Source organism: Armigeres subalbatus, chromosome 1 (assembly GCF_024139115.2).
Source record: "Armigeres subalbatus isolate Guangzhou_Male chromosome 1, GZ_Asu_2, whole genome shotgun sequence".
Taxonomy (NCBI): Eukaryota; Metazoa; Arthropoda; class Insecta; order Diptera; family Culicidae; genus Armigeres; species Armigeres subalbatus.
In genome coordinates this window covers 259,138,202-259,164,749 of record NC_085139.1, presented here as the reverse complement: position 1 = coordinate 259,164,749, position 26,548 = coordinate 259,138,202, and the positions used below count along the sequence as shown (strand labels likewise).

At 42.1% G+C, this 26,548-nt stretch overlaps 1 protein-coding gene across 1 annotated transcript in view; it reads right to left on the bottom strand.

Moving 5' to 3' along the window:
• The window catches only part of LOC134207015 (homeobox protein prospero-like), a 419,304-nt gene extending 394,000 nt beyond the window's left edge, over positions 1-25,304 (bottom strand). The window contains 1 exon segment of the mRNA XM_062682756.1: positions 25,019-25,304. Coding sequence (XP_062538740.1) covers positions 25,019-25,039 — 21 coding nt within the window. The 5' untranslated portion in view covers positions 25,040-25,304.
• Between the last annotated feature and the right edge of the window lie 1,244 nt (positions 25,305-26,548).

The following is a 26,548-nucleotide window of genomic DNA, read 5'->3' as shown; positions in this document are numbered from 1 at the left end:
GATGAAATATGTACTCTCGAATCTACTGTTCAATATAGCGCTTGAGGGAGCGATTAATAGAGCTGGGGTGCAAAGAAGGGATATTATCACAAAATCGCATATCCTGGAGCGGTACGAATCGATATTATCGGATTTATCGCCATGCCGTGGAAGAGGCTTTGTGACTTTTAAGAGGGAGACAGGAGGATTGACTCAATGATCAATACCAGCAAAACGAAGTATGGTCGCTGGCAATCAACGTGAGTTCATTAGTGGTGGTGGTAGCGAAGTGGTGCTGGATGGTGAAAAATTGAAGTGGTAGAAGAATTTGTATCTTGAACATAGTGACGTGCGATAATGATGTTACCCGCGACGTGAAAAGGCGTATTTCAGCTGCAAATAGGTTATTAGGACCTTAACCAGCTTAAGTCCCGTAGTCTGCAAACGAAAACAAAACTCGCGCCGTATACTATTCTGATTCTTCCGGTAGCATATACGGCCGTGAGACATAGACGTTAAAGGAGGCTGATCGGAGAGCTTTCGGAGTGTTTGAGCGTAATGTGCTGCGGACAATACTCAGCTCAGCGGTAAACAGGAGAACGGTATCTGGCGGCGCTGCATGAATCACGAATTGTACCAGGTGTATGCTGATATTATTGTTATACAACACGGCAGACTACGGTGGCTGGTCACGTTTCGTATGAAGAACGTCAAGCGAAGATAATTTATTAGAGAACCTGAAGGAGGCCACAGGCTTCGGGAAGACGCGACACGATGCGCTTTGCAGTTGAAGAGGACCTGAGGACGCTCAATGTTCAGGGCGATCAGCGATTGGCCCAGGATCGAGTCCAGTGGAGATACTCCATTCGGCGTGGGTTCATCGAAGAGCTGTAGCCTATCAAGTATCAAGTAGTAAACTCGTCTTAGACGGTTGAATACATTCCACTAAAAAGAGCTTAAAATGCATTGTTTCTGAATGATCTGTCCGACAAAGTTCTAGGACTCGTTAAATACTTCATGTCAATCAAAAAATCCGAACTGTAAATAATTTTGGAAAAAAGTTATTAGAAAATTAGTAATAACATTGCCATGACATTTTTCTGACATTTCCCATCACTGATTCTAGTAGACATATTGTCACTATGAATCTTCTATTGCAACGATTAACTCCTTGTACCCTTAGTATAAAATAGGTTAAGTTTAGTTTAAGTTGAAAATTGTAATTCCTTCATGGTTCAATTCAACCAGCGGCTAACTGCCAGAGGCAATTGAATGTATTAATAATAACAAAATGTAACATAGCAACTAAGGATGATAGTGTTAAAAACACGGAACACCTGATCAAGAGATGAATGCATGTATTAGATAATTAGCAAATCAAATTAGTTCATTCCGTGCCGATAGTTCGAACGAGCCAGACGTGTGCTGTGTCTCATCGATTGTGTTCGTAGTGCGAGTGCTATTGTGTGGGTGCATCCTACCCGGATCCAAGGCGATCACTGTCGGCGAGTGGAAGTAGCTGTTCTGGCGACGCCATGAAGCAGGTATTGTTACTGCTGCACTCACAGTAGCAGCCGCAGATAAGTGGCAAAGTTTGTTGTATTGTTCTCCCACAGAGTGGGTCTGATTAGAATAGTTTGAATTAGTTTTTTTATTATTTTTTTCTAATTAGTTAATAGTTAGTTCTTAGCTAATAATATACTTCAACACCTGCGAGGTGATAATGGAGGCGGAGACTGCGGAGGGCAGTGGGCCTCCAAAGATGGTGGTCGCACGATTCTACCATGATCTTCTCCTGGGCCTTGGGTTGTTTACTTTCGGCAGAAAGTGAAAAGCCCTAGATTTTCTCGGATTAAGCGAGATTTGACGCGTCGTTTCCGAAAACTGATTTCCATCAGGTAAATCGGAACAAATACGCATAACCGCACCTACATACAAGGATGCAAACGAAATCGCTAAAGACAAGGCCTACAATGTTGAATATTTGGTTTATGTCCTCGCGGAGGTCGAAATCGAAGTGTGACTAACGCAGAGCCTGACTTGCGAGATGTAATTGGTGGAAAAGGCCGCTTAAAGAATGCAATGGAGTCTTACGATATTCTGATTGCAAGGAGTTGATTCAGCTACCATGGTAGATGGTAAAGAGTGTATTCTAAGTCAGGTTCGCTTCGGTGACGTTCGCCGGTTCGATTCTCCCAAATATGTAGATATTGAAAATATGTTATTTCCGGTGCGTCTTTTTGTGCCGAGGGTGTTCAATTGTACCAACTGCAAACAGTTGGGGACACTCCGAGTTTTGCGACAACAAGCCCGTTGTGGCAAATGTTTTGTGCATAGGAGGAGTCCTGTCAACAACAGGCAAAGTGCTTATGTAAGGATCCTCCCATGGTTTGCAAGAATGCCGGTGTACAAAAGCGCACCCAAAAGTGAAGCGCGTCGTTGTACAGCGCTCCAAGAGTCGTGAAAATGGTTGTCGCAAGACACATCCGCATAACCAACCACGGTGCTATTTAGCTGTCTGAGTAAGGATTACTAGATTCTATTGCCACTGATGAATTGACTCGACGTAGCTGATATGGATGATTCTTCGAGGTACACGTCCGAAAAGAGGAAGCAAACTGTCTTCCCGGGATCGCCGTAAGAGAACAAAAGTCATCCATAAAAGCTGCCAAAATCTGAAGGTAATGGGGATTATTTAAAATCCGAAGCAATCCGTCTTCACTGCTCCTTTGGATCCTAGTTGCAGCAAGACATTCCTCGCATTGCCAAACGATGTCCAAGAAACATCCGGTTAGAGAATCAATGAAAGAAAAATGCAATTCGCACTTCCAGAAAAATCTTCCAAGCGAGGATTGATTCCTCTTAAGGACCTGTGGACCGTTTTTGAATTTGTTCAATATTCCGAATTCATTGAGGCCACTCATTGACCTCTTTATACCAACAGTAGAAAGTTATCTGAAGCAATTGATCGTTTCATGGCCTTCATGCAGAAATTGTATCTTTCGGGATAATACGGCCATGCAAGACATAATCACTGTGCTGCAGTGGAACTGCTTCGTCTGAAAAATAAATTAGACGTGTTCAAGTTTTTGATTGCACCGATTGCGATATATTTGCACCTGTGAAACATGGCTTTCTTCTGAAGATGAAATCAACTTCACGATTTTAATATTATTCGCCAAGATCGGGATGATCATATGGTCGCGTTCTTTGGGGATCAAAAGTGCTTCCTTCTACAGAATTCTATCCTGACTGTTAATGGCCTAGAGATCGTCGCTTGCCAAATAAATGAAAGAAAAAGATCTTGTCAGCTTCAGTGTACATTCCTCCAAATGCCTCCTATTAATTGTCGACATTTTGAGCGCAGTCTCTCCTATCATCTCCAGTATTGATATTGGGTGATATGAACGCACATGTATTGGATGGGGCGAAACGGTGACGATTATAGAGCGCCTATTTTCTATGATTTGGAGATTTCAATTTGAATATTTTGAACACTGGTGAAGTAACTGAATAGGACCAAATGGTCAACAAAGCCGTATTGATCTGTCTTTATGTTCAAATTCACTATCATTAGATTGCAGTGGAAGGTAATTCAAGATCCCCATGGTAGTGACCATATGCCGATAGTCACCACAATTAAGAGGCTTATCAATCAATCTGAGCCAGTTAATGTTCCTTTCGATCTACGAAGAACATTGATCGCAAAATTTGATCGCGGTAAAAATTGGTATTGAATCAACTGATACTCTTCCCCTTTGGATGAATATCGATTCCTACTGAGTTGATTCAAAAAGCGCACTAGAAGCTCAGAAACGACGCGTTCCAAGTACATCTGTCATCAGAAGACCAGCCACTCCTGGATGGGATGATGAATGTACTAAGTTGTATTCTGAGAAATCTGATGCTTCAAGGCCTTCCGTAAACACGGAAGGTCAGAGCTTTGAAGAGTATTTGAGGCTGAAAGAAAACTCAAAATCTTCTCAAGGCAAAAAACGTAGCTACGCGACGTTTTGTTGAGGACTATCGAGAAACCTCAGATAACACTTTGAAAACGGCTCGCAACATGCGGAACCGCATTTCCACCAATGAGAGTGAAGAATACTCCAATCGATGGATATTCAACTCGCAAAAGGTCTGCCCAGATTCCGTACCAGCAGAACCGCTATTTCGAGAATCAGTCACTGATCCCGGTTATTGGTGACCATTCACAATGCTGGAACTTTCTATGTCTCTTCTTTCATCGAATAACTCTGCTCCGGGATGCGAAATCAAATTCAATCTTCTTAAAACCTCCCAGATATCGTAAAAGATATACTTGACCTGTACAACTGTTTCATGGAGTACAACATTGTGCCACTGAATGGCGACAGGTCAAAGTAATAGCATATTCAAAGCCTGGGAAACCAGCGTCAATCACAATTCATACGACCGATTGCCATGCTATCATGCATGAGAAAATTATTGGAGAAAATGATCCTTTCAAGAGTCGACCATTGGGTCGAAGAAAATGCATTCTTTCAAATACTCAGTTTGGATTTAGAAAAGGAAAGGAACAAACGATTGTCTAGCGTTGCTTTCTTCAGATATACAATCTTTTGCGCACAAGGAGCAATTGGCTTCAGTATTCTTGGACACATGGGCGCTTTTGATTCAGTTTCCATAGAAGTACTGTCAGACAATCTGACAGTAGGATTACCGTTATTTTGAATAATTTCTTGTACAATTTGTTGTCAGAAAAACAAATGAACTTCACACTGGCACTCTGACAACTTCAGAACTAGTTACATGGGCCTTCCCAGTTCATGTTTAAGTCCCTGCTTTATAATTTCTATGTCAAAGATATTGACAGTTTGGAAGGACAATGCACGCTCAGACAACTTGCAGATGATGCCGTGGTCTCTAAGAGGTCCATGTGCAGCTGTCTTGCAAGGACCATTGCAAGTACCCTGGATAATCTGACTGTTTGGGCCAGACATTTAGGGATCGAGTTCACCGCAAAAAACTCAGTGGTTGTGTTTACTAGAAGGGTACCAGCTCAATCCAAACAGTTGTTGAATGATGACATCAACCAATCTTTATCTTCAAATAACTTGGGTCGTGTTTGATTCAAATGTACCTGGAAACTTCATATTGAGTATTTGATACAAAAATGGAAAAGGACTAATTTTCTCTTCATCTCCGGAACATGGTGGGGTGCTCACCGGAAGACCTCATCAAACTCTATAGAACGACTATTCTCTCTGTTTTAGAGTATGGCTCCTTCTGCTTCCCTCTCAGCAGCTGATTGCCACCTGATCAAATTGCGAATTCAGTATCGTTGTTTGTATTGCCCTTGGCTGCATGTGCATTCAACGCATAACATGAGCCTGGAGGTGCTTGCTGAGTCACTCCTTTAAAGCACGTTACTGGGAGCTCTGCTTAGAATATCTATCAAATGTGGAACAAGTAAAAACTTGTTCTAGATAATTCGATATATATGCTTGAACTAACTTGTCGTTCAAGATTCCTGAGAGTTTATCTCAACTACATATCGTCAGATCTGTCTTTCCGTGTTATAATCCCCTCGAGTTACTTCACCAACGACAGTTCCTCAATTGTATACGATCTGTCCATGAAACATGCTATTCAAGGAATACAGATCATATCTGACAATATCTATTCCCTCACTTTTTTCTGATAAATGAACATGTCAATGCAACAAAGATATTTCACTGATGGTTCTCGCATCAACGGATCCACTGGCTTCGGTGTTTCTAATGTAACTCAACACCTTCCGAAAATCAGGAACCGTGTTCGGTTTATGTGCTGAGCTGGCAGAATTAACTTCGCTTTGGGATAATTTCCAATCAGCCCGTAGACCATTATTTCATCTTCTCGGATAGTCTTAGTTCTATCGAGGCACCTCGGTCGATGAAACTTGTTACACGCATCTTTCTTACAAACATAAGAGAGCAGATGCGTGTTTTGAAAGATCATTCAAGATTACCTTGTTTGGGTCCCATCTCACTGCTCAATCATAGAATGAGAAAGCAGACTCGCTGGCAAAGGTGGGCGCACAGGAGTGAGGTATGATAGACAATTCTCGAGTAACGAGTTTTTCCCATTAGTCCGTCAGAGTACTCTTCAAAGTTGGAAAGGAATTGGACACAATGAACTCGGACGGTGGCTATTTTCCATAGTTCCAAAAGTTTCTGGCGAGCGTGGTTCAGAGGTGAGGACTTAAGTCGAGTCTTCATTTGCGTGATGTCGAGACTTTGTCTAATCACTATTCACTAAAGCACATCTGTACAGAATAAACCTTGTCGATAGCAACTTATGTAGGTGCGGAGCCGGTTATGATGATGTACCGATCACGTAGTTTGGTCTGCTCGGAAAATAACGCCTCCAGAGAGCGACTATTGGATACCCTAGTGGCCGAGGTAAACAACCCTTCAGGGAAATTGAGGTGTTTGGGGGATCGTGATGCGGTCTATATGCAGGCATTTATAGTTTCATTTGTGATTCTGACATCAAAATCTTTTTTTTCTTCTTCTGTCAAGTTTTTTTTTGTACTGTCTCTGTCTATATGTTCGTAGATCTCCGTTACTCAGGCCATCCGGAAGACGCTCCCAGTAGAACCAATCCGCGAGCACGAGACACGCCACATCGTCCCTTACGCCAAATGCCGGATCAGCAGCCGAAATTCCTTGATTCCGAATCCTAAGCCTCGTCCATCCTTTAATATTGTAACCAACCTCGAGTCACCACGAGTACGCTGGCTCTCATCCTCTTATTAACTGAAAAAATGACATTGATTGTATATATCACAAAGAAATATGGCTCCGTAAAGTGTTATACACGCCTGAGCCTACCAAATAAACGAACTTGGAAAAAAAAAATAAATAAAATTAGTTAAAAAAAAGAACCTTTCAAAATTCAAATAAAATCCTTTTACATACAATATCAAAAAAATCGCATATTAAACTGATTAGTTCTTTTACATGTTACATATGTAACAAACCATAACAATGCAGCGTGCAGAAAAATATTGAGACAATATTAGTAAATCATATGATAGTTGATGCTTTGTATAAGAAGACAAGCCGCAATTGTCGGTTGAACACCGACCGGTTGAATTTTGACTTTTTGAAAACATGAAGAGTCTAGGTGTCACGAATGCACGAAAGCTTTACCTCCTGCTTGCCGAAGATAAAAATGGTTTTATGAAATAAATTTGTGTATTGCAATTGTTTCGTGGAATAGATAGCCTTCATTAAAAAAAACTGATTAATCCACCAACTCCTAGCATTAGCATTAGCATTAGCATTAAACAATTCGCACAAATTCGTATGTAGACAAGCAAGACTATTGTATGAGAGTAGATCACTTTCATCCGTTACCACAGATATTGATTTGGGACAATGATATCTCTTAGATGAAGCAATGCACTCCAATAGGAGATCTGTCGCCAGTCCTTGCGAATGCGGAAGGAAGGATGTTGTTGACACCCTTAAGAAGGAGAGAGAACTTCGACCTCTCATAGGTACCACGGTGGTTTTGGGATTGTGTGGAGGTTATAACAGTAGGAATCGATCTGGTAGAACATGAACACAGAAAGAACTAAGATAGAAATACAAAGTGGAAAGGGACGAGCCTGAATTGAACCACGACCTCCCGCTTATAAGGCAAGGGTAGCCACTAGACCACCGAGCTCATCACTGATTAATCCATCAACTCCTATCAAAATATCGTTTTTGGAGTTATCATATAGCCGTTCGGTACAACTTTGTTGTACGAGAAAGGCAAAAATCACGAATGAAAGAGGAACTAATCAAGTTTCGAAGAGTAGCATTTTGATGGAAGCTACGAACAGAACAGCTTTTATTACTGTAATAGATGCTGTGGAACGTCTTAGATGATCAAATAACTTACATGTTTCATACACAGTAACCCCTATATGAGGCAAGCCAGCCTTGTGCTGATAGTCTCGTTAATAAAGACACAAAAAAAGTAACCCATACCCCTTAGCCTAGCGGTAAAACGCGGGCTACAAAGCAAGGCCATGCTGTGGGTGGCTGGGTTCGATTCTCTCAATTTTCGGATTGAAATTGTCTTGATTTCCTGGGTAAAAAGTACCATCGTGTTAGCCTCATGATATACGAATGCAAAAATGGTACCTTGACTTAGATGGCAATGTCCCAGTGGGGATGTAATGCCAATAAGAAGAAAAAGAACCTCTTCTAAAACCCGAAATTTTCCACAGGCGCTGTAAAACGCGTGGCCACAAAGTAGACTTTTTTAGGATGATTGGCTCGAATCCCTGCATGGTGTAGAGAATTTAGGATATCCTCGACACGTCTGGGCATAAAAGTATTCATGCTATCCACGTGATAAATACCTTAATGGCAACTTCGCTTCGAAACCTAGTAATTATTAACAGTTAATAAATACTGTGGAACATGGCGGCAATGTCCCAGCCGCGTTTCAAGATACCAATAAAAACGAAGAATATAATAAATGAAGTATTTTATTTATAACTTTTTAACGCACCTGCCGATCTGATGGAAGACAAGTTCAATCTTTCCTGTCAAACTTTTACCTCGAATTATCTCACCTTGTAGCCACGTATCTTACTGATTACGTGAATGAGGCCCCACATCAACGATAAAATATCGTACCTTATTTCATACTCACTGACTAACTTAGAGCTGCAGCGTTCCTCCAACTTTGATAATAATCGTGACTTTTCAAAACGTGTTCCACTTCGGCTAGCGTCCATATCCTTTGGGAGGTGACTGTCGGCACACCTGAAGAATTCGCGTAAATTTTGGCTAAATTAGGCAGTCGTTGGAGCAAGAAACACCGCAGACGCGTCAGAAGAGCAATATGCCTATAAGCCGCTCACGGGCCAATTATCAACGTGCATACATTGAAACACCAAGCGAACAAAACGGATGGAAACACTAACAGTTCATCGAACCGCCCACGATTCACGAGCACCTTTCTCTACTCAACTGACATGCGAATCCATTAGCCTTATTTCCACATTTTCTTCCGATAACAAACAACAGCTAAGCACGCACATGTGCCACATACACATTCACTATCTTCCCCTGGCCTCCCCCAACACAAAACACTCATGGGCATACGATACACCAATAGTTCACAATGTCGTTCGATTCCGCAGCAAAAAATCAGAACTATTTGCAAAGTCAAGCAGCAAAAAACTTTATCCACGCGCGCGCCAATTGCACTCCACTAAACTCTGGGATCCGATTCCCGCTTCCGAGTAACTCCGCCACGAACTGAGGCCAGAGCCCGAAACGGAGCTTGGTTTTATCAGTCCAACACAACGCGGATGCAAAAGCTCTAGCGAGCTCGGGTTCCGTGCCTTCGGGAGAAAAGCTCCCCAACACGGCCAGGGCAGAACGCATGCGCGCCAAATTGGAAGGCTCGACCGACCGACGTGACGGACGGAATCGGTTCCGAATGGCGATAGAAGCTGTTCGCCACCTGAGGAATGTTTTGTTTGGATATCGCGAGAATTGCCTGCATTTCTTCGAAGCCATGACTACACGGATGCAGAGCATGTGCTCCCGTATGTAGGACAATGATAACGAGGCGTTCGATGTTTTGTGGTTGAGAACAGGAACCAACGGAACCGGTAAATGGATGTAAATTCTGAGTATGTACATTACCCTGTAGGGGAACTCTAGAGTATGTAAGTGGAATACAGCAACTGAACCTAAAACAGTCTCAATAAAGAAGCCTCAATAGTAGCAAGTTGGAACGACATTAGTAAAAGTATGAAATGTCAGTTCAGTTCCGTTCCTAATTACTACGCTGCGATTGATCAGAGCTAGCATAACTGTACAGAGAAACAAACCAGATGGTTATCATTGGGAGGAAAGGAATGTTAGTGGAGCAATCGTTGCTGTTATAATACATAGAGTTGCCTGCTACCAACAAGTTGTTTGCATCTCGACGGTTACGACTTATTAGCTGCCGGGGCTGGTAAATTATAAATCAGATCAGCATTCATCTTAGTAGGTGGTGTAATTTTGTCTGTGGTGTAATCTAAGCAACCTGTAAGTCATCGCTGAAAAACTGAGAAACATTTTATACATTATTAATTGCATATTATTCGGCAACTCGGCCGTACGAAAATCATTTTTTCAATAAATATCTTGGCTTTGCATATACACAGCACATTTTTCGAAATGGACAAATTGATATGAAATTTGCATCTACGTGTCTTGAAGGGACTTGAACCCTCAACCTCCTACTCTCTAGATAGGCGTGATAACCCCTACACAAAAAGACCACTTAAAGATCACGTTTGTGGAAAAGCCATCATAATCCGAGTACCAACCAACCAACAAGAAACCCATCTATTTTGCAAGCCATCAAGTCATCAAGCTATCAAGTTACCAAGCTATCAAGCTATCAAGCTATCTAATATCTATCTATCTATCTGGGTTGCGAAATGGTGAGTTGACATATGGGAAGGAGCGATCTACACAGCTCTGGTCCTCACAAGTTCCAGCCTCACGCTTCCACGGGTCTTCCGATGAAAATCAACCGCTAGCTAAGGGTTTTGTACTTAGCTGGTAGTGCAGTTGTCCTTCTGACATCAGCTAGAGTGAGGGGGTGCGACCAAAGGGGGACCAAGAATCATCGTCCCTAACCCCGTTAAGCGACCCGTGTCAAGGGAATGCATGGCCAGGGGGTGAAAAAATGACCTAGCCCTTTAACGGAGCCTGTGGGGTACCAGGGTACCCTCCACAGTAATTGTCCCTTACCGCGTCAGGCTGGGCTCTGGCGTGGTGGTCCTTTTTTTTCCCGAGCAACTCGTGGGATCAAAATGGAAAGCCAAGACAACTTTTCAATTAGTGGTAGTAGTGTAGGCGACAACTCCTGCGCAAGACGTGGGTTGTTCAGGTCTCCGCCTAGGAGGCCAAAAGCAATAGTCGGCAGCTCGGTGCGCAGCGCCAGCGTGGGTCACCTAACCTTCTCCCCGGCTACGCCGGTAGAGTTTATGGACGCCCCATGGCTTGTGAGGGCAATGAACCGCAAACGCGATGGGCTTTCGGCCTTCGAGGTGGCGATGGAACAGCTGGACGCCATCATCGACTTTGCGTCATCGAAGCATGATATCAGTAAGGACCTCACGAAACTGAAAAGTCGATGTTGGACGCCAAGCTGGAGAGGGCGGTCGGGACGGCCAAATGTGAACCCGTGAAATCCGTGAAGTCGAGGTCTACCCATACTGAGGCCCAAGGATTCGCGGGTTCGGGCAAGGTCGAATCGATCGAGGGCGTGTCCGTGTAGACGGTGGTGCCAAAGTCTACCCAGACTGAGGCTCAAGTATACGCGGGGCAGGCATTGAAAAAAATCAGATCATGAGTAAAAATCAGCTAAATTAATGCCAACTTGATGTTCTCCTGCGGTCTAATCGCTGATGCTTCTAGATCGTTGAAATTAGCTGTTCGTTGATTCAATATTTGAAGATCTTCATCGCTCACCAATGGGAGACAACTGAGCGAGGCAAATCACTTGGTAACCTAACAATGAGTGTTGTTACCACACGGTGTTAGAAAAATCTTTTCAGACATTAGGAAAATTAAGTGCGCTATAAGAATGGAACTCGGATACACTGCATGGGAGGCTTCGATACTTTCTCTCCTCCATCCCAGCAACTTGAAAGCAGAGTGAATAAAGCAGAACACCTGATGTGTTTTGGTTTTATTCTAGTAGAGCAAGCGTAATACAAATGCTCCAGTCATAGCTTCCCTGGATACCATACCAAGTTTGGCTTGGCGAACCCTGTCGCTCGTTGTTTACGCAGCAATGATCGCTCAAAATCGTTGTTTGGTATCCATCTGAGCAAGGCTGTTCACTCACTGGCATTGGATGCTATGATTGAATTAGATCAATGCTCGTCCGCTTCACTCACGCTTTCAATGCCTGGTCGAGGATGACTGCTCTAACGGAGCAGACACAAACACGGGGAAGACAGTCTCCAGGAGATGAGCTCCCTGGGGGCCGCTCCAAAACTCGGAGGGTTACTATCCCGAAAAAAGGTAGTGCGGCTGGGAAGCTGAACCCCGGCCAGGTACCTCCTCAACCGGGGGAGGGAGGATAGGAAGGGTCCGTCCACCCAGGAAAGATGGTGGTAAGGGGTTACGGCAGGCTGAGAACTCTCAGCCGCACCAGACCAGGGAAATAGAGGGGGATGACGCCTCCTGGACCATGGTCAAGAACAAGAGGAAACCGAAGACGTCAAGGGCCGAAAAAACGCCCAGGCAAATAAGGGTAGCAAGAAATCTAGGGTAGGCGCCAATCGCTCCAGGGGAGATGCCCTAGTCATCAAGACAGACGAGGCTAAGTACTCCGACGTCTTGAAGGCGATGAGGAGTGACGTCAAGCTCGGTGCACTCGGCGCCGACGTACGTCGAATAAGACGTACCAGAACGGGCGAGATGATCCTCGAGCTGAAGCGGGGCGTCGCCTACAAGAAGTTGGCGGAGGAAGTCCTAGGCGAGACGGTCAAGGTGAGGGCGCTCGCGACGGAGGTGAATCTAAGGGTTAAAGACCTGGATGAGATTGAAAAGAAAAGAAGTCTAGCTTGGTCGGTGGTCCAGATGAAAAGAGAACGAATGTTTATTCACTGTTTATCTCGAGAGCTCGAGGTATTACATCAGTTACATTGTTTGACATTTTATCAAGGTGTTTTAACTTAAGGTATGTACAATTATTAAGTGTTTAGTGTGGGTGACACAACAGCTGTCCCCCCTTGAAATTAATACAATAGTATTCATATAATAAATCAGAACTTGAAATTATCAAATATAAACAAAATTCATTCGAACAATTCACTTTAAAAAAATTCATCACATCGAATTTCACTAAGAATAATCGAATTCCGGATCTTCCTTTCGCTGGCGAATCCTCTTCGATCGCCGTAGACACACGTTCGGCAAGTCTGCCGAAGTCGCGTTTCGTTTTCTGGCCTTTGCCGAAACCATAGGGAATCCCCTGAATGGTTCTTCATCAGAGCCGCTTCCAGCGTTAACTTCTCCAGTGTCCTCTTCGTGTCGTTCTTCAATTCCAGTTCGTTCTTCGACCGTAGCCTCTCTACCACCCGTACCGACTCCTAGCCACACGTTTTGTCTCGGCTGCGGAGTTTTCCCCTTGTAGCACCTAAGCTGACTTCGGTGGGCCATGGTGAGAGCGTTTCTAATTGCTATCTGGAAAGTATTAATAGAAAAACGTTTGAGAAACGTTGCCTTAATCCATTTATTCGGTAAAGGATGATGAAAATTTCGATACCATACAGTATCTCCTTCTGTCGGTGTGTCTAAACCGTCATTCGACTTTTTCGGCATATTAGACACATTTTCGTCATCATTTACATCATTTGGAGTCTGTGTTTGTAAATAATTTCTGTAAGTCTTTTTTGGATTCAAAAGGTCTGTCGGGTTTTCTTTTCATTAAAACACTAAATACACTCAATAAATACTTTCCAATATTTTTATATTATTTTATTAGCTTCCATTATTTTTTCTTTTCAAGTTTTCTTTTTTTTATCACTCGTCCGTTCTCCACACTATCCGTCACAAAACTGAAGTAGCAATCACTTCTATGATGAAGTGCGGCCACTTTTTCTCTCCACTCGGCTGCACATACTACGCTCTCGCCCAGAGAATAATTACGCTCTCCGATAACATCAGCGCGGCACTCGTGAAATTGTTGCACGTTATTTACAGACCTCATCTAATTGAATTTATAATGATGTCGTTCGACATCGTTCGTAATTGCATTAGCTTTATATTCGATTCTATTATTACCTACATCTTTCCTCTCCTCTACTCTTAAAAATCATATAAAACATATATTTTTCTGAAAAAAAATAACCCTACATATTTAGACAAGTATATATTTCACTAGATACAGAATTCGCTAAAATGTTAACTCAGTAGACCTGCATTATTTCTGAAAAGAGAACAAAAATTAATATCACGTGTATATAAGCATTCCGATACAAGCATACAATACTATCAGCTTCAAACTTACCACAATACTAGTATTAATATTGTTGATGAAAAAAAAAACAAAATTTTCCCAATATCATGAAATGCATAGAGCTTACCAGGCCCTTGAATGTCAGTTTTGCATCAAAATTAGGAAAATATCATTCAACTTCCGTCTCACATCGCCTTTCACTTTTTCTAACTCTACTCGTTACTCAAACACTGATATTCTTCCTGCAGTCATCGATAGAGCTTACCAGGCCATTGAATAGCAGTCTTGCATCAAAATTAGCAAAATATCATCAAACTTATTCACACATCGTCTTTTAAATTTTCTTACTCTAATCGCTACTCAAACACTGATCTTGTTCATGCAGTCATGGATAGAGCTTACCAGGCCCTTGAATGTCAGTTTTTCATCAAAATCAGGAAAATATTATCCTACTTCCTCTCACATCGTCTTATACTTTTTTTTAACTCTACTCGTTACTCAAACACTGATCTTCTTCCTGCAGTCATGGATAGAGCTTACCAGATTCTTGAATGTTAGTCTTGCATCAAAATCAGAAAAATGTCTTCCAACTTCTTTTCACATCGTCTTATACTCATTCTAACTCTACTCGCTACTCAAACACTGGTCTTCTTCCTGCAGTCATGGATAGAGCTTACCAGGCCCTTGAATGTCAGTCAATCAGGAAAATATCATCCAACATCTTCTCACATCGTCTTTTACATTTTCTAACTCTACTCGTCGTTACTCAAACACTGATCTTCCTACAGTCATGGATAGAGCTTACCAGGCAATTGAATAGCAGTCTTGCTTCAACATTAGGAAAATATCAGCAAACTTATTCACACATCGTCTTTTAAATTTTCTTACTCTAATCGCTACTCAAACACTGATCTTGTTCATGCAGTCATGGATAGAGCTTACCAGGCTCTTGAATGTCAGTCTTGCGTCAAAATCAGGAAAATATCATCCAACATCTTCTCACATCGTCTTATACTCATTTTAACTCTACTCGCTACTCAAACACTGGTTTTCTTCCTGCAGTCATGGATAGAGCTTACCAGGCCCTTGAATGTCAGTCAATCAGGAAAATATCATCCAACATCTTCTCACATCGTCTTTTACATTTTCTAACTCTACTCGTCGTTACTCACACACTGATCTTCCTGCAGTAGAGTAGAGTGGGGCAAAAGTGCGCGTGGGGTAAGAGTACGTTTTCGATTTTTTGTAGTAATAAAAAAAGATAAACTAGCAGCACTGCACCAGTTTGATAGGTATTCTGGGCAACTATTATCATGTGTAATTGTGAACGATTTGAATAAACAACAAGGGAGATATGGAGTTAGATAACTTTTTGGCCATTTTGCTAAAAATAATTGGGTTTCCGCAACTAGTATTTCATTACCATATATACGTTCAATCAGGTGAACATTATACCATTTCGATAACCTATTGTATAGAGTACTTTATGGTACAGAATACCAATCCGGTTGGTTTTCCAAGAAGTCAGAACCATTACTTGGATAATTTTTGGGACTGTGGGGTAAAAGTACGCAGGAACCGGTGGGGCAAGAGTACGCATATGAATCTTCAAGTTCTGATGTCAAACCCGTATCTCCGGTCGTAATAAGACTTCTTTCAAAGCGTACAGATCCACAACTAAGAAAAAAGGGACAAAATTCGAAATTATCACAAGTTTTTAGGATAAATTGAAGTTATTCGGTGTTAGAAACGACTTAGCGAACAAAGCACTGAAGCGAAATAATGAAATTGTATTAGGACTTGTTATACACCTAAACATAGTACGAAAACACAATTTCATCTAAATGATAATTTCATTTAATCAAAAGAAACATTCATAAATTACGCAACGTTTAGCTGGGAGGGGTTGCGAGATGTGTGACGATCCATAGAATTTTTAGAGGATTCATACAAATAGTGTAAAATAGGGGGGAGGGGTGATGAAATAGCCAAATTTTACGTTACGATATTGGTGGACTTTCTTTAAGGAAAATGTCTTTGTATACGCCACGCGAAACCTGATATATATTTTTACCTTTGTAGTTTTTTGTATATATAAAAAACAATGGGTTTTCGTATGAAAGTGCACCTTTTTAGGACCCCCTCCCCCTTTAAGAGTTACGTAATCTTTAAACATTCCCTAATATATGCTCATTAAACATCAATTAAATGTTATTAACTCTTATTTGTGTTAATATATACTTAAAGCACATGATTGGAAAAATGCGTACTCTTACCCCACCCGATGCGCACTTTTACCCCACCGGTGGGGTAAGAGTGCGTTTTTCACTTGTCTTGCAATATAGGGTCTACTAAAACGAATCTAAATAATTTCAATATGTTTTCCACTGGGTAACATAAAGGAAGAGTATATGAATCATCGACACTGATTTGATATGCAGAAGCTTGCTTCATAAGGGCCACATGATCGATTGAAAACTAAGTGCGTACTCTTGCCCCACTCTACTCTAATAGATAGAGCTTACCAGGCAATTGAATAGCAGTCTTGCTTCAACATTAGGAAAATATCAGCAAACTTATTCTCACATCGTCTTTTAAATTTTCTTACTCTAATCGCTACTCAAACACTGGTCTTGTTCATGCAGTCATGGATAGAGCTTACCAGGTCCTTGAATGTCAGTTTTTCATCAAAATCATGAAAATATTATCCTACTTCCTCTCACATCGTCTTATACTTTTTTCTAGCTCTACTCGTTACTCAAACACTGATCTTGTTCATGCAGTCATGGATAGAGCTTACCAGGCCCTTGAATGTCAGTTTTTCATCAAAATCAGGAAAATATTATCCTACTTCCTCTCACATCGTCTTATACTTTTTTCTAACTCTACTCGTTACTCAAACACTGATCTTCTTCCTGCAGTCATGGATAGAGCTTACCAGGCTCTTGAATGTCAGTCTTGCGTCAAAATCAGGAAAATATCATCCAACATCTTCTCACATCGTCTTATACTCATTCTAACTCTACTCGCTACTCAAACACTGGTCTTCTTCCTGCAGTCATGGATAGAGCTTACCAGGCCCTTGAATGTCAGTCAATCAGGAAAATATCATCCAACATCTTCTCACATCGTCTTTTACATTTTCTAACTCTACTCGTCGTTACTCACACACTGATCTTCCTGCAGTCATGGATAGAGCTTACCAGGCAATTGAATAGCAGTCTTGCTTCAACATTAGGAAAATATCAGCAAACTTATTCTCACATCGTCTTTTAAATTTTCTTACTCTAATCGCTACTCAAACACTGGTCTTGTTCATGCAGTCATGGATAGAGCTTACCAGGCCCTTGAATGTCAGTTTTTCATCAAAATCAGAAAAATATTATCCTACTTCCTCTCACATCGTCTTATACTTTTTTCTAACTCTACTCGTTACTCAAACACTGATCTTCTTCCTGCAGTCATGGATAGAGCTTACCAGGCTCTTGAATGTCAGTCTTGCGTCAAAATCAGGAAAATATCGATAAGAAAATTAGTTTGAGCTTTTTAGTGGAATGTCTTCACTTGTCATAAGACGAGTTAGTACAATCCCATTGAATTCCACCACTTAATTGTATCTTGACAGATACGTATTTCGACCTCAAATTTAAGGCCGTCTTCAGTGTCTCGTACTTGACTCGACTAAGGGATTGTACTAACTCGTCTTATGACAAGTGAGGAAAATATCATCCAACATCTTCTCACATCGTCTTTTACATTTTCTAACTCTACTCGTAACTCAAACACTGATCTTCCTACAGTCATGGATAGAGCTTACCAGGCAATTGAATAGCAGTCTTGCTTCAACATTAGGAAAATATCATCAAACTTATTCACTCATCGTCTTTTAAATTTTCTTACTCTAATCGTTGCTTAAACACTGATCTTGTTCATGTAGTCATGGACAGAACTTACCAGGCCCTTGAATGTCAGTTTTGCATAAAAATCAGGAAAATATTCTTTTACATTTTCTAACTCTACTCGTAACTCAAACACTGATCTTCCTACAGTCATGGATAGAGCTTACCAGGCAATTGAATAGCAGTCTTGCTTCAACATTAGGAAAATATCATCAAACTTATTCACTCATCGTCTTTTAAATTTTCTTACTCTAATCGTTGCTTAAACACTGGTCTTGTTCATGTAGTCATGGACAGAACTTACCAGGCCCTTGAATGTCAGTTTTGCATAAAAATCAGGAAAATATTATTCAACTTCCTCTCACATCGTCTTATACTTTTTCTAACTAAACTCGCTACTCAAACACTGATCTTTTTCCTGCAGTCATGGATAGAGCTTACCAGGCTCTTGAATGTCAGTCTTGCGTCAAAATCAGGAAAATATCATCCAACATCTTCTCACATCGTCTTTTACATTTTCTAACTCTACTCGTAACTCAAACACTGGTCTTGTTCATGCAGTCATGGATAGAGCTTACCAGGCCCTTGAATGTCAGTTTTTCATCAAAATCAGGAAAATATTATCCTACTTCCTCTCACATCGTCTTATACTTTTTTCTAACTCTACTCGTTACTCAAACACTGATCTTCTTCCTGCAGTCATGGATAGAGCTTACCAGGCTCTTGAATGTCAGTCTTGCGTCAAAATCAGGAAAATATCATCCAACATCTTCTCACATCGTCTTTTACATTTTCTAACTCTACTCGTAACTCAAACACTGATCTTCCTACAGTCATGGATAGAGCTTACCAGGCAATTGAATAGCAGTCTTGCTTCAACATTAGGAAAATATCATCAAACTTATTCACACATCGTCTTTTAAATTTTCTTACTCTAATCGTTGCTTAAACACTGATCTTGTTCATGTAGTCATGGACAGAACTTACCAGACCCTTGAATGTCAGTTTTGCATAAAAATCAGGAAAATATTATTCAACTTCCTCTCACATCGTCTTATACTTTTTCTAACTCTACGCGTTACTCAAACACTGATCTGCTTCCTGCAGTCATGGATAGAGCTTACCAGGTTCTTGTATGTCAGTCTTGCACCAAATTCAGGAAAATATTATCCAACTTCCTCTCACATCGTCTTATACTTTTTCTAACTCTATTCGCTACTCAAATACTGATCTTCTTCCTGCAGTCATGGATAGAGCTTACCAGGCAATTGAATACCAATCTTGCATCATAATTAGGAAAATATCATCAAACTTCTTCACACATCGTCTTTTAAATTTTCTTACTCTAAGCGCTACTTGTTCATGCAGTCATGGATAGAGCTTACCAGGCCCTTGAATGTCAGTTTTTCATCAAAATCAGGAAAATATTATCCAACTTCCTCTCACATCGTCTTATACTTTTTTCTAACTCTACTCGTATCAAAAATCAGGAAAATAGCATCAAACTTCTTCACACATCGTCTTTTAATTTATCTAACTCTACTCTCTACTCAAACACTGATCTTGTTCATACAGTCATGTATAGAGCTTACCAGGCCCTTGAAAGTCAGTTTTACGTCAAAATCAGTAAAGTGTCATCCAACTTCTTTTAACATCGTTTTTTACATTCTCTAACTCTACTCGCTATTAAAATACTGATCTTGTTCATGCATTCATGGATGGAGGTTACCAGGCTTTGAATAACAGTCTTGCATCAAAATCAGGAAAATATCGTCCAACTTCTTCACACACCGTCTTTTACATTTTCTTCAATATAGTCATTTTTCTTCTCATTCGCCTGGACGTACCAGCATTTCAGCTGGATTTTTAGTCAACTCGACCATCTCGAGTTCGACGTCCACTCGCCTGGACGTACCAGCATTTCAACTGGATTTTTAGTCAACTCGACCATCTCGAGTTCGACGTCCACTCGCCTGGACGTACCAGCATTTCAACTGGATTTTTAGTCAACTCGACCATCTCGAGTTCGACGTCCACTCGCCTGGACGTACCAGCATTTCAGCTGGATTTTTAGTCAACTCGACCATCTCAAGTTTGACGCCCACTCACCTGGACGTACCAGCATTTTAGCTGGATTTTTAGTCAACTCGGCCATCTCGAGTTCGACGTCCACTCGCCTGGACGTACCAGCATTTCAGCTGGATTTTTAGTCAACTCGACCATCTAGAGTTCGACGCCCACTCACCTGGATGTACCAGCATTTTAGCTGGATTTTTAGTCAACTCGACCATCTCGAGTTCGACGTCCACTCGCCTGGACGTACCAGCATTTCAACTGGATTTTTAGTCAACTCGACCATCTCGAGTTCGACGTCCACTCGCCTGGACGTACCAGCATTTCAACTGGATTTTTAGTCAACTCGACCATCTCGAGTTCGACGTCCACTCGCCTGGACGTACCAGCATTTCAGCTGGATTTTTAGTCAACTCGACCATCTCGAGTTTGACGCCCACTCACCTGGACGTACCAGCATTTTAGCTGGATTTTTAGTCAACTCGACCATCTCGAGTTCGACGTCCACTCGCCTGGACGTACCAGCATTTCAGCTGGATTTTTAGTCAACTCGACCATCTCGAGTTCGACGTCCACTCGCCTGGACGTACCAGCATTTCAGCTGGATTTTTAGTCAACTCGACCATCTCGAGTTCGACGTCCACTCGCCTGGACGTACCAGCATTTCAACTGGATTTTTAGTCAACTCGACCATCTCGAGTTCGACGTCCACTCGCCTGGACGTACCAGCATTTCAACTGGATTTTTAGTCAACTCGACCATCTCGAGTTCGACGTCCACTCACCTGGACGTACCAGCATTTCAGCTGGATTTTTAGTCAACTCGACCATCTCGAGTTCGACGTCCACTCGCCTGGACGTACCAGCATTTCAACTGGATTTTTAGTCAACTCGACCATCTCGAGTTCGACGTCCACTCGCCTGGACGTACCAGCATTTCAGCTGGATTTTTAGTCAACTCGACCATCTCGAGTTTGACGCCCACTTACCTGGACGTACCAGCATTTTAGCTGGATTTTTAGTCAACTCGACCATCTCGAGTTCGACGTCCACTCGCCTGGACGTACCAGCATTTCAGCTGGATTTTTAGTCAACTCGACCATCTCGAGTTCGACGTCCACTCGCCTGGACGTACCAGCATTTCGGCTGGATTTTTAGTCAACTCGACCATCTCGAGTTCGACGTCCACTCGCCTGGACGTACCAGCATTTCAGCTGGATTTTTAGTCAACTCGACCATCTCGAGTTTGACGCCCACTCACTTGGACGTACCAGCATTTTAGTTGGATTTTTAGTCAACTCGACCATCTCGAGTTCGACGTCCACTCGCCTGGACGTACCAGCATTTCGGCTGGATTTTTAGTCAACTCGACCATCTCGAGTTCGACGTCCACTCGCCTGGACGTACCAGCATTTCAGCTGGATTTTTAGTCAACTCGACCATCTCGAGTTTGACGCCCACTCACCTGGACGTACCAGCATTTCAGCTGGATTTTTAGTCAACTCGACCATCTCGAGTTCGACGTCCACTCGCCTGGACGTACCAGCATTTCAACTGGATTTTTAGTCAACTCGACCATCTCGAGTTCGACGTCCACTCGCCTGGACGTACCAGCATTTCAGCTGGATTTTTAGTCAACTCGACCATCTCGAGTTCGACGTCCACTCGCCTGGACGTACCAGCATTTCAACTGGATTTTAGTCAACTCGACCATCTCGAGTTCGACGTCCACTCGCCTGGACGTACCAGCATTTCAGCTGGATTTTTAGTCAACTCGACCATCTCGAGTTTGACGCCCACTCACCTGGACGTACCAGCATTTTAGCTGGATTTTAGTCAACTCTGACCATCTCGAGTTCGACGTCCACTCGCCTGGACGTACCAGCATTTCAGCTGGATTTTTAGTCAACTCGACCATCTAGAGTTCGACGTCCACTCGCCTGGACGTACCAGCATTTCGGCTGGATTTTAGTCAACTCGACCATCTCGAGTTCGACGTCCACTCGCCTGGACGTACCAGCATTTCAGCTGGATTTTAGTCAACTCGACCATCTCGGAGTTGGACGCCCACTCACCTGGACGTACCAGCATTTCGGCTGGATTTTTAGTCAACTCGACCATCTCGGAGTTCGACGTCCACTCGCCTGGACGTACCAGCATTTCAGCTGGATTTTTAGTCAACTCGACCATCTCGAGTTTGACGCCCACTCACTCTGGACGTACCAGCATTTTAGCTGGATTTTAGTCAACTCGACCATCTCGAGTTCGACGTCCACTCGCCTGGACGTACCAGCATTTCAGCTGGATTTTTAGTCAACTCGACCATCTCGAGTTCGACGTCCACTCGCCTGGACGTACCAGCATTTCAGCTGGATTTTTAGTCAACTCGACCATCTCGAGTTCGACGTCCACTCGCCTGGACGTACCAGCATTTCAACTGGATTTTTAGTCAACTCGACCATCTCGAGTTCGACGTCCACTCGCCTGGACGTACCAGCATTTCAGCTGGATTTTTAGTCAACTCGACCATCTCGAGTTTGACGCCCACTCACCTGGACGTACCAGCATATTTGTTGGATTTTTAGTCAACTCGACCATCTCCTGGACGTACCAGCATTTCGGCTGGATTTTTAGTCAACTCGACCATCTCGAGTTCGACGTCCACTCGCCTGGACGTACCAGCATTTCAGCTGGATTTTTAGTCAACTCGACCATCTCGAGTTTGACGCCCACTCACCTGGACGTACCAGCATTTCAGCTGGATTTTTAGTCAACTCGACCATCTCGAGTTCGACGTCCACTCGCCTGGACGTACCAGCATTTCAACTGGATTTTTAGTCAACTCGACCATCTCGAGTTCGACGTCCACTCGCCTGGACGTACCAGCATTTCAGCTGGATTTTTAGTCAACTCGACCATCTCGAGTTCGACGTCCACTCGCCTGGACGTACCAGCATTTCAACTGGATTTTTAGTCAACTCGACCATCTCGAGTTCGACGTCCACTCGCCTGGACGTACCAGCATTTCAGCTGGATTTTTAGTCAACTCGACCATCTCGAGTTTGACGCCCACTCACCTGGACGTACCAGCATTTTAGCTGGATTTTTAGTCAACTCGACCATCTCGAGTTCGACGTCCACTCGCCTGGACGTACCAGCATTTCAGCTGGATTTTTAGTCAACTCGACCATCTCGAGTTCGACGTCCACTCGCCTGGACGTACCAGCATTTCGGCTGGATTTTTAGTCAACTCGACCATCTCGAGTTCGACGTCCACTCGCCTGGACGTACCAGCATTTCAACTGGATTTTTAGTCAACTCGACCATCTCGAGTTGGACGCCCACTCACCTGGACGTACCAGCATTTCGGCTGGATTTTTAGTCAACTCGACCATCTCGAGTTCGACGTCCACTCGCCTGGACGTACCAGCATTTCAGCTGGATTTTTAGTCAACTCGACCATCTCGAGTTTGACGCCCACTCACCTGGACGTACCAGCATTTTAGCTGGATTTTTAGTCAACTCGACCATCTCGAGTTCGACGTCCACTCGCCTGGACGTACCAGCATTTCAGCTGGATTTTTAGTCAACTCGACCATCTCGAGTTCGACGTCCACTCGCCTGGACGTACCAGCATTTCAGCTGGATTTTTAGTCAACTCGACCATCTCGAGTTCGACGTCCACTCGCCTGGACGTACCAGCATTTCAACTGGATTTTTAGTCAACTCGACCATCTCGAGTTCGACGTCCACTCGCCTGGACGTACCAGCATTTCAGCTGGATTTTTAGTCAACTCGACCATCTCGAGTTTGACGCCCACTCACCTGGACGTACCAGCATATTAGTTGGATTTTTAGTCAACTCGACCATCTCGAGTTCGACGTCCACTCGCCTGGACGTACCAGCATTTCAACTGGATTTTTAGTCAACTCGACCATCTCGAGTTCGACGTCCACTCGCCTGGACGTACCAGTATTTCAGCTGGATTTTTAGTCAACTCGACCATCTCGAGTTCGACGCTCACTCACCAGGACGTACCAGCATGTCAGCTGGATTTTCAGTCAACTCACTATACAGGTTCACGTGAAATATTTTAAGCTACAAAAGGCTCTATATAATTTTCAATTTCTAGTTCGATTAGGTCAACAATTTATTAACCATACACCGTGTTGTTTGACGAAAATAACTGTAGGGATAAATTCTCAGAATTTGCATTGTTTATTATTATTGTTTACGGTACTTATTACCTTATATCATATTACGAAAAGTTCATTTAAAATTTAGTGTATGACTCATAACAATACTTTCTAGGGTACTCAAGAAAATCTAAGAAATGTTTATTTTCAAACTGGAGTGTAATACTGAATTCTAAAATTTTTATTCGGTATCTCGAGCATGGCTATCAAAGGCCAAAAAAAACACGGAATTCCCAATTATCATAGGGAAGTGCATTCAAGGAATAACTATGAGCAATACGTTTTAAAATTCTCGCTTGTGTATTTTACTAGTTGACCCGGCAGACTTTGTCCTACATAGCAGGTAAAAATGAGCATTATGAACGGCCCATGCGCAATTTCCATTCGCTTTTTTTCACGATTTACATTTTCCTTGTAACTTTTGCTTCAGGAAATATCATATAAACCCGTGAAAACTATATCGAACATATCTGCTGAAAGAATGAAACAAATCTCTCAAACCGTTTTCGAGTTATGTGAATATGAACACAGACTTTGATTTTTGTATCTACAGTTAAGCATTTACATATATTGAAAATTGTTCCAAAATGTCCGTGCTTATTTCTTTTAAAGAGTTTGCATTCTTTTTTTTTTACATGACAATAAACCCAAAAAATCACTACAAGAAAACACTCAGTTCTCAGAGGTCAACATTAGGGCTACCAACTCGACAACTATTCTACTGCTTGCTGCTAAATTTTCAGGGGCACCAATTCGACACCATTTTTTTGGACGCTGAGTTTGCAGCAGAAAAACAACCCATCACACAATTCTTGTTTCTATTTTATCAAGTAGAGGTAACAGTAACAACGACAACAAACTTACTTGGATCATCAGAAGTTGCATATAAGGCCGTAGAAGAAAATTCGGGGGATCATCGGAATACAACACAAGCACTTTTTTTCACGTCAGATTTCCGAAAAACAAAAATCACAAAAAGCACTTCGTAAAAAAAAGGAGCGCACAACTTCTACCGACCATGCCATTGTCGGGTTTTCTTTTCATTAAAACACTAAATACACTCAATAAATACTTTCCAATATTTTTATATTATTTTATTAGCTTCCATTATTTTTTCTTTTCAAGTTTTCTTTTTTTTTATCACTCGTCCGTTCTCCACACTATCCGTCACAAAACTGAAGTAGCAATCACTTCTATGATGAAGTGCGGCCACTTTTTCTCTCCACTCGGCTGCACATACTACGCTCTCGCCCAGAGAATAATTACGCTCTCCGACTCCGATAACATCAGCGCGGCACTCGTGAAATTGTTGCACGTTTTTTACAGACCTCATCTAATTGAATTTATAATGATGTCGTTCGACATCGTTCGTAATTGCATTAGCTTTATATTCGATTCTATTATTACCTACAAGGTCCAAAATCGTTTTTGGTTTAAAAAGGAAAATTTTTTCTGAGGGAAGTTGCCCATCACTTGAAGCAATATTATTTCTATAGTTCATTAGAAATAAGTTTATCTGATCCTCCAAATCAACATCTTGCAAGTCTGATTCTAATAAAAACTTTTTCAATACTGTTTTAACAGTTCTGATCAGCCGTTCCGCCTGCCCATTACTGGAGGGGTTATAGGCTGGACTTTTCAATACTTTTATCCCCTTCTTTTCAAGAAATGTCGTGAATGAATATGAATTAAATGGAGGTCCACCGTCAGATACCAGTACATCTGGTAACCCAAATCTAGCAAAATAAGCTACCAATTTCTTCACCACTTTTGCACAATCCGTGCCCTTCTTCATCCATTCTACCTCCAACCACTTTGAGAAAGAATCAACAATCAGTAGAAAAGTGTGGTGAGAAAAAAAAAAAAGAAGTCAATGTGAACTCGGCTGAAGGGTCTTGTTGTAGGTTTCCAGTTGGATAAAAATTTTGTTTTTGGTACTATTACCATACTTCCACACACATCACAATTCGGTACATACTTCTCAATGAATTAATGCTTTATTAATGCCAAACCAGTACACTTGCCTTCTTGCCAATTGTTTCATTTTAACTATTCCTGCGTGGTTGGCGTGTAAAAGCTTCAAAATTCCGTTTTGCATTTTATGTGGAATTACCACCCTGTTCTGGTACAAAATGCACCCTTCAACAATTTCCAAATCAGCTTGATTTGCAAAAACGTCCATTAGACATTTATCCAGCTTTTTTGGCCATCCATCACGCAAATATTTCGTAAGTTGTTGTAAAAACTCGTCGTCCTTTGTCCATTTGGCAATCAAATCAAAATCAATGGGTAATTCATCACCAAAGTTTATACTTTTTATAAACTCATGATCTAACTCAATAGGAACCTTCTGCTCTAATGGGAATCTCGAACAAAAATCCGCGTTTCCCATTT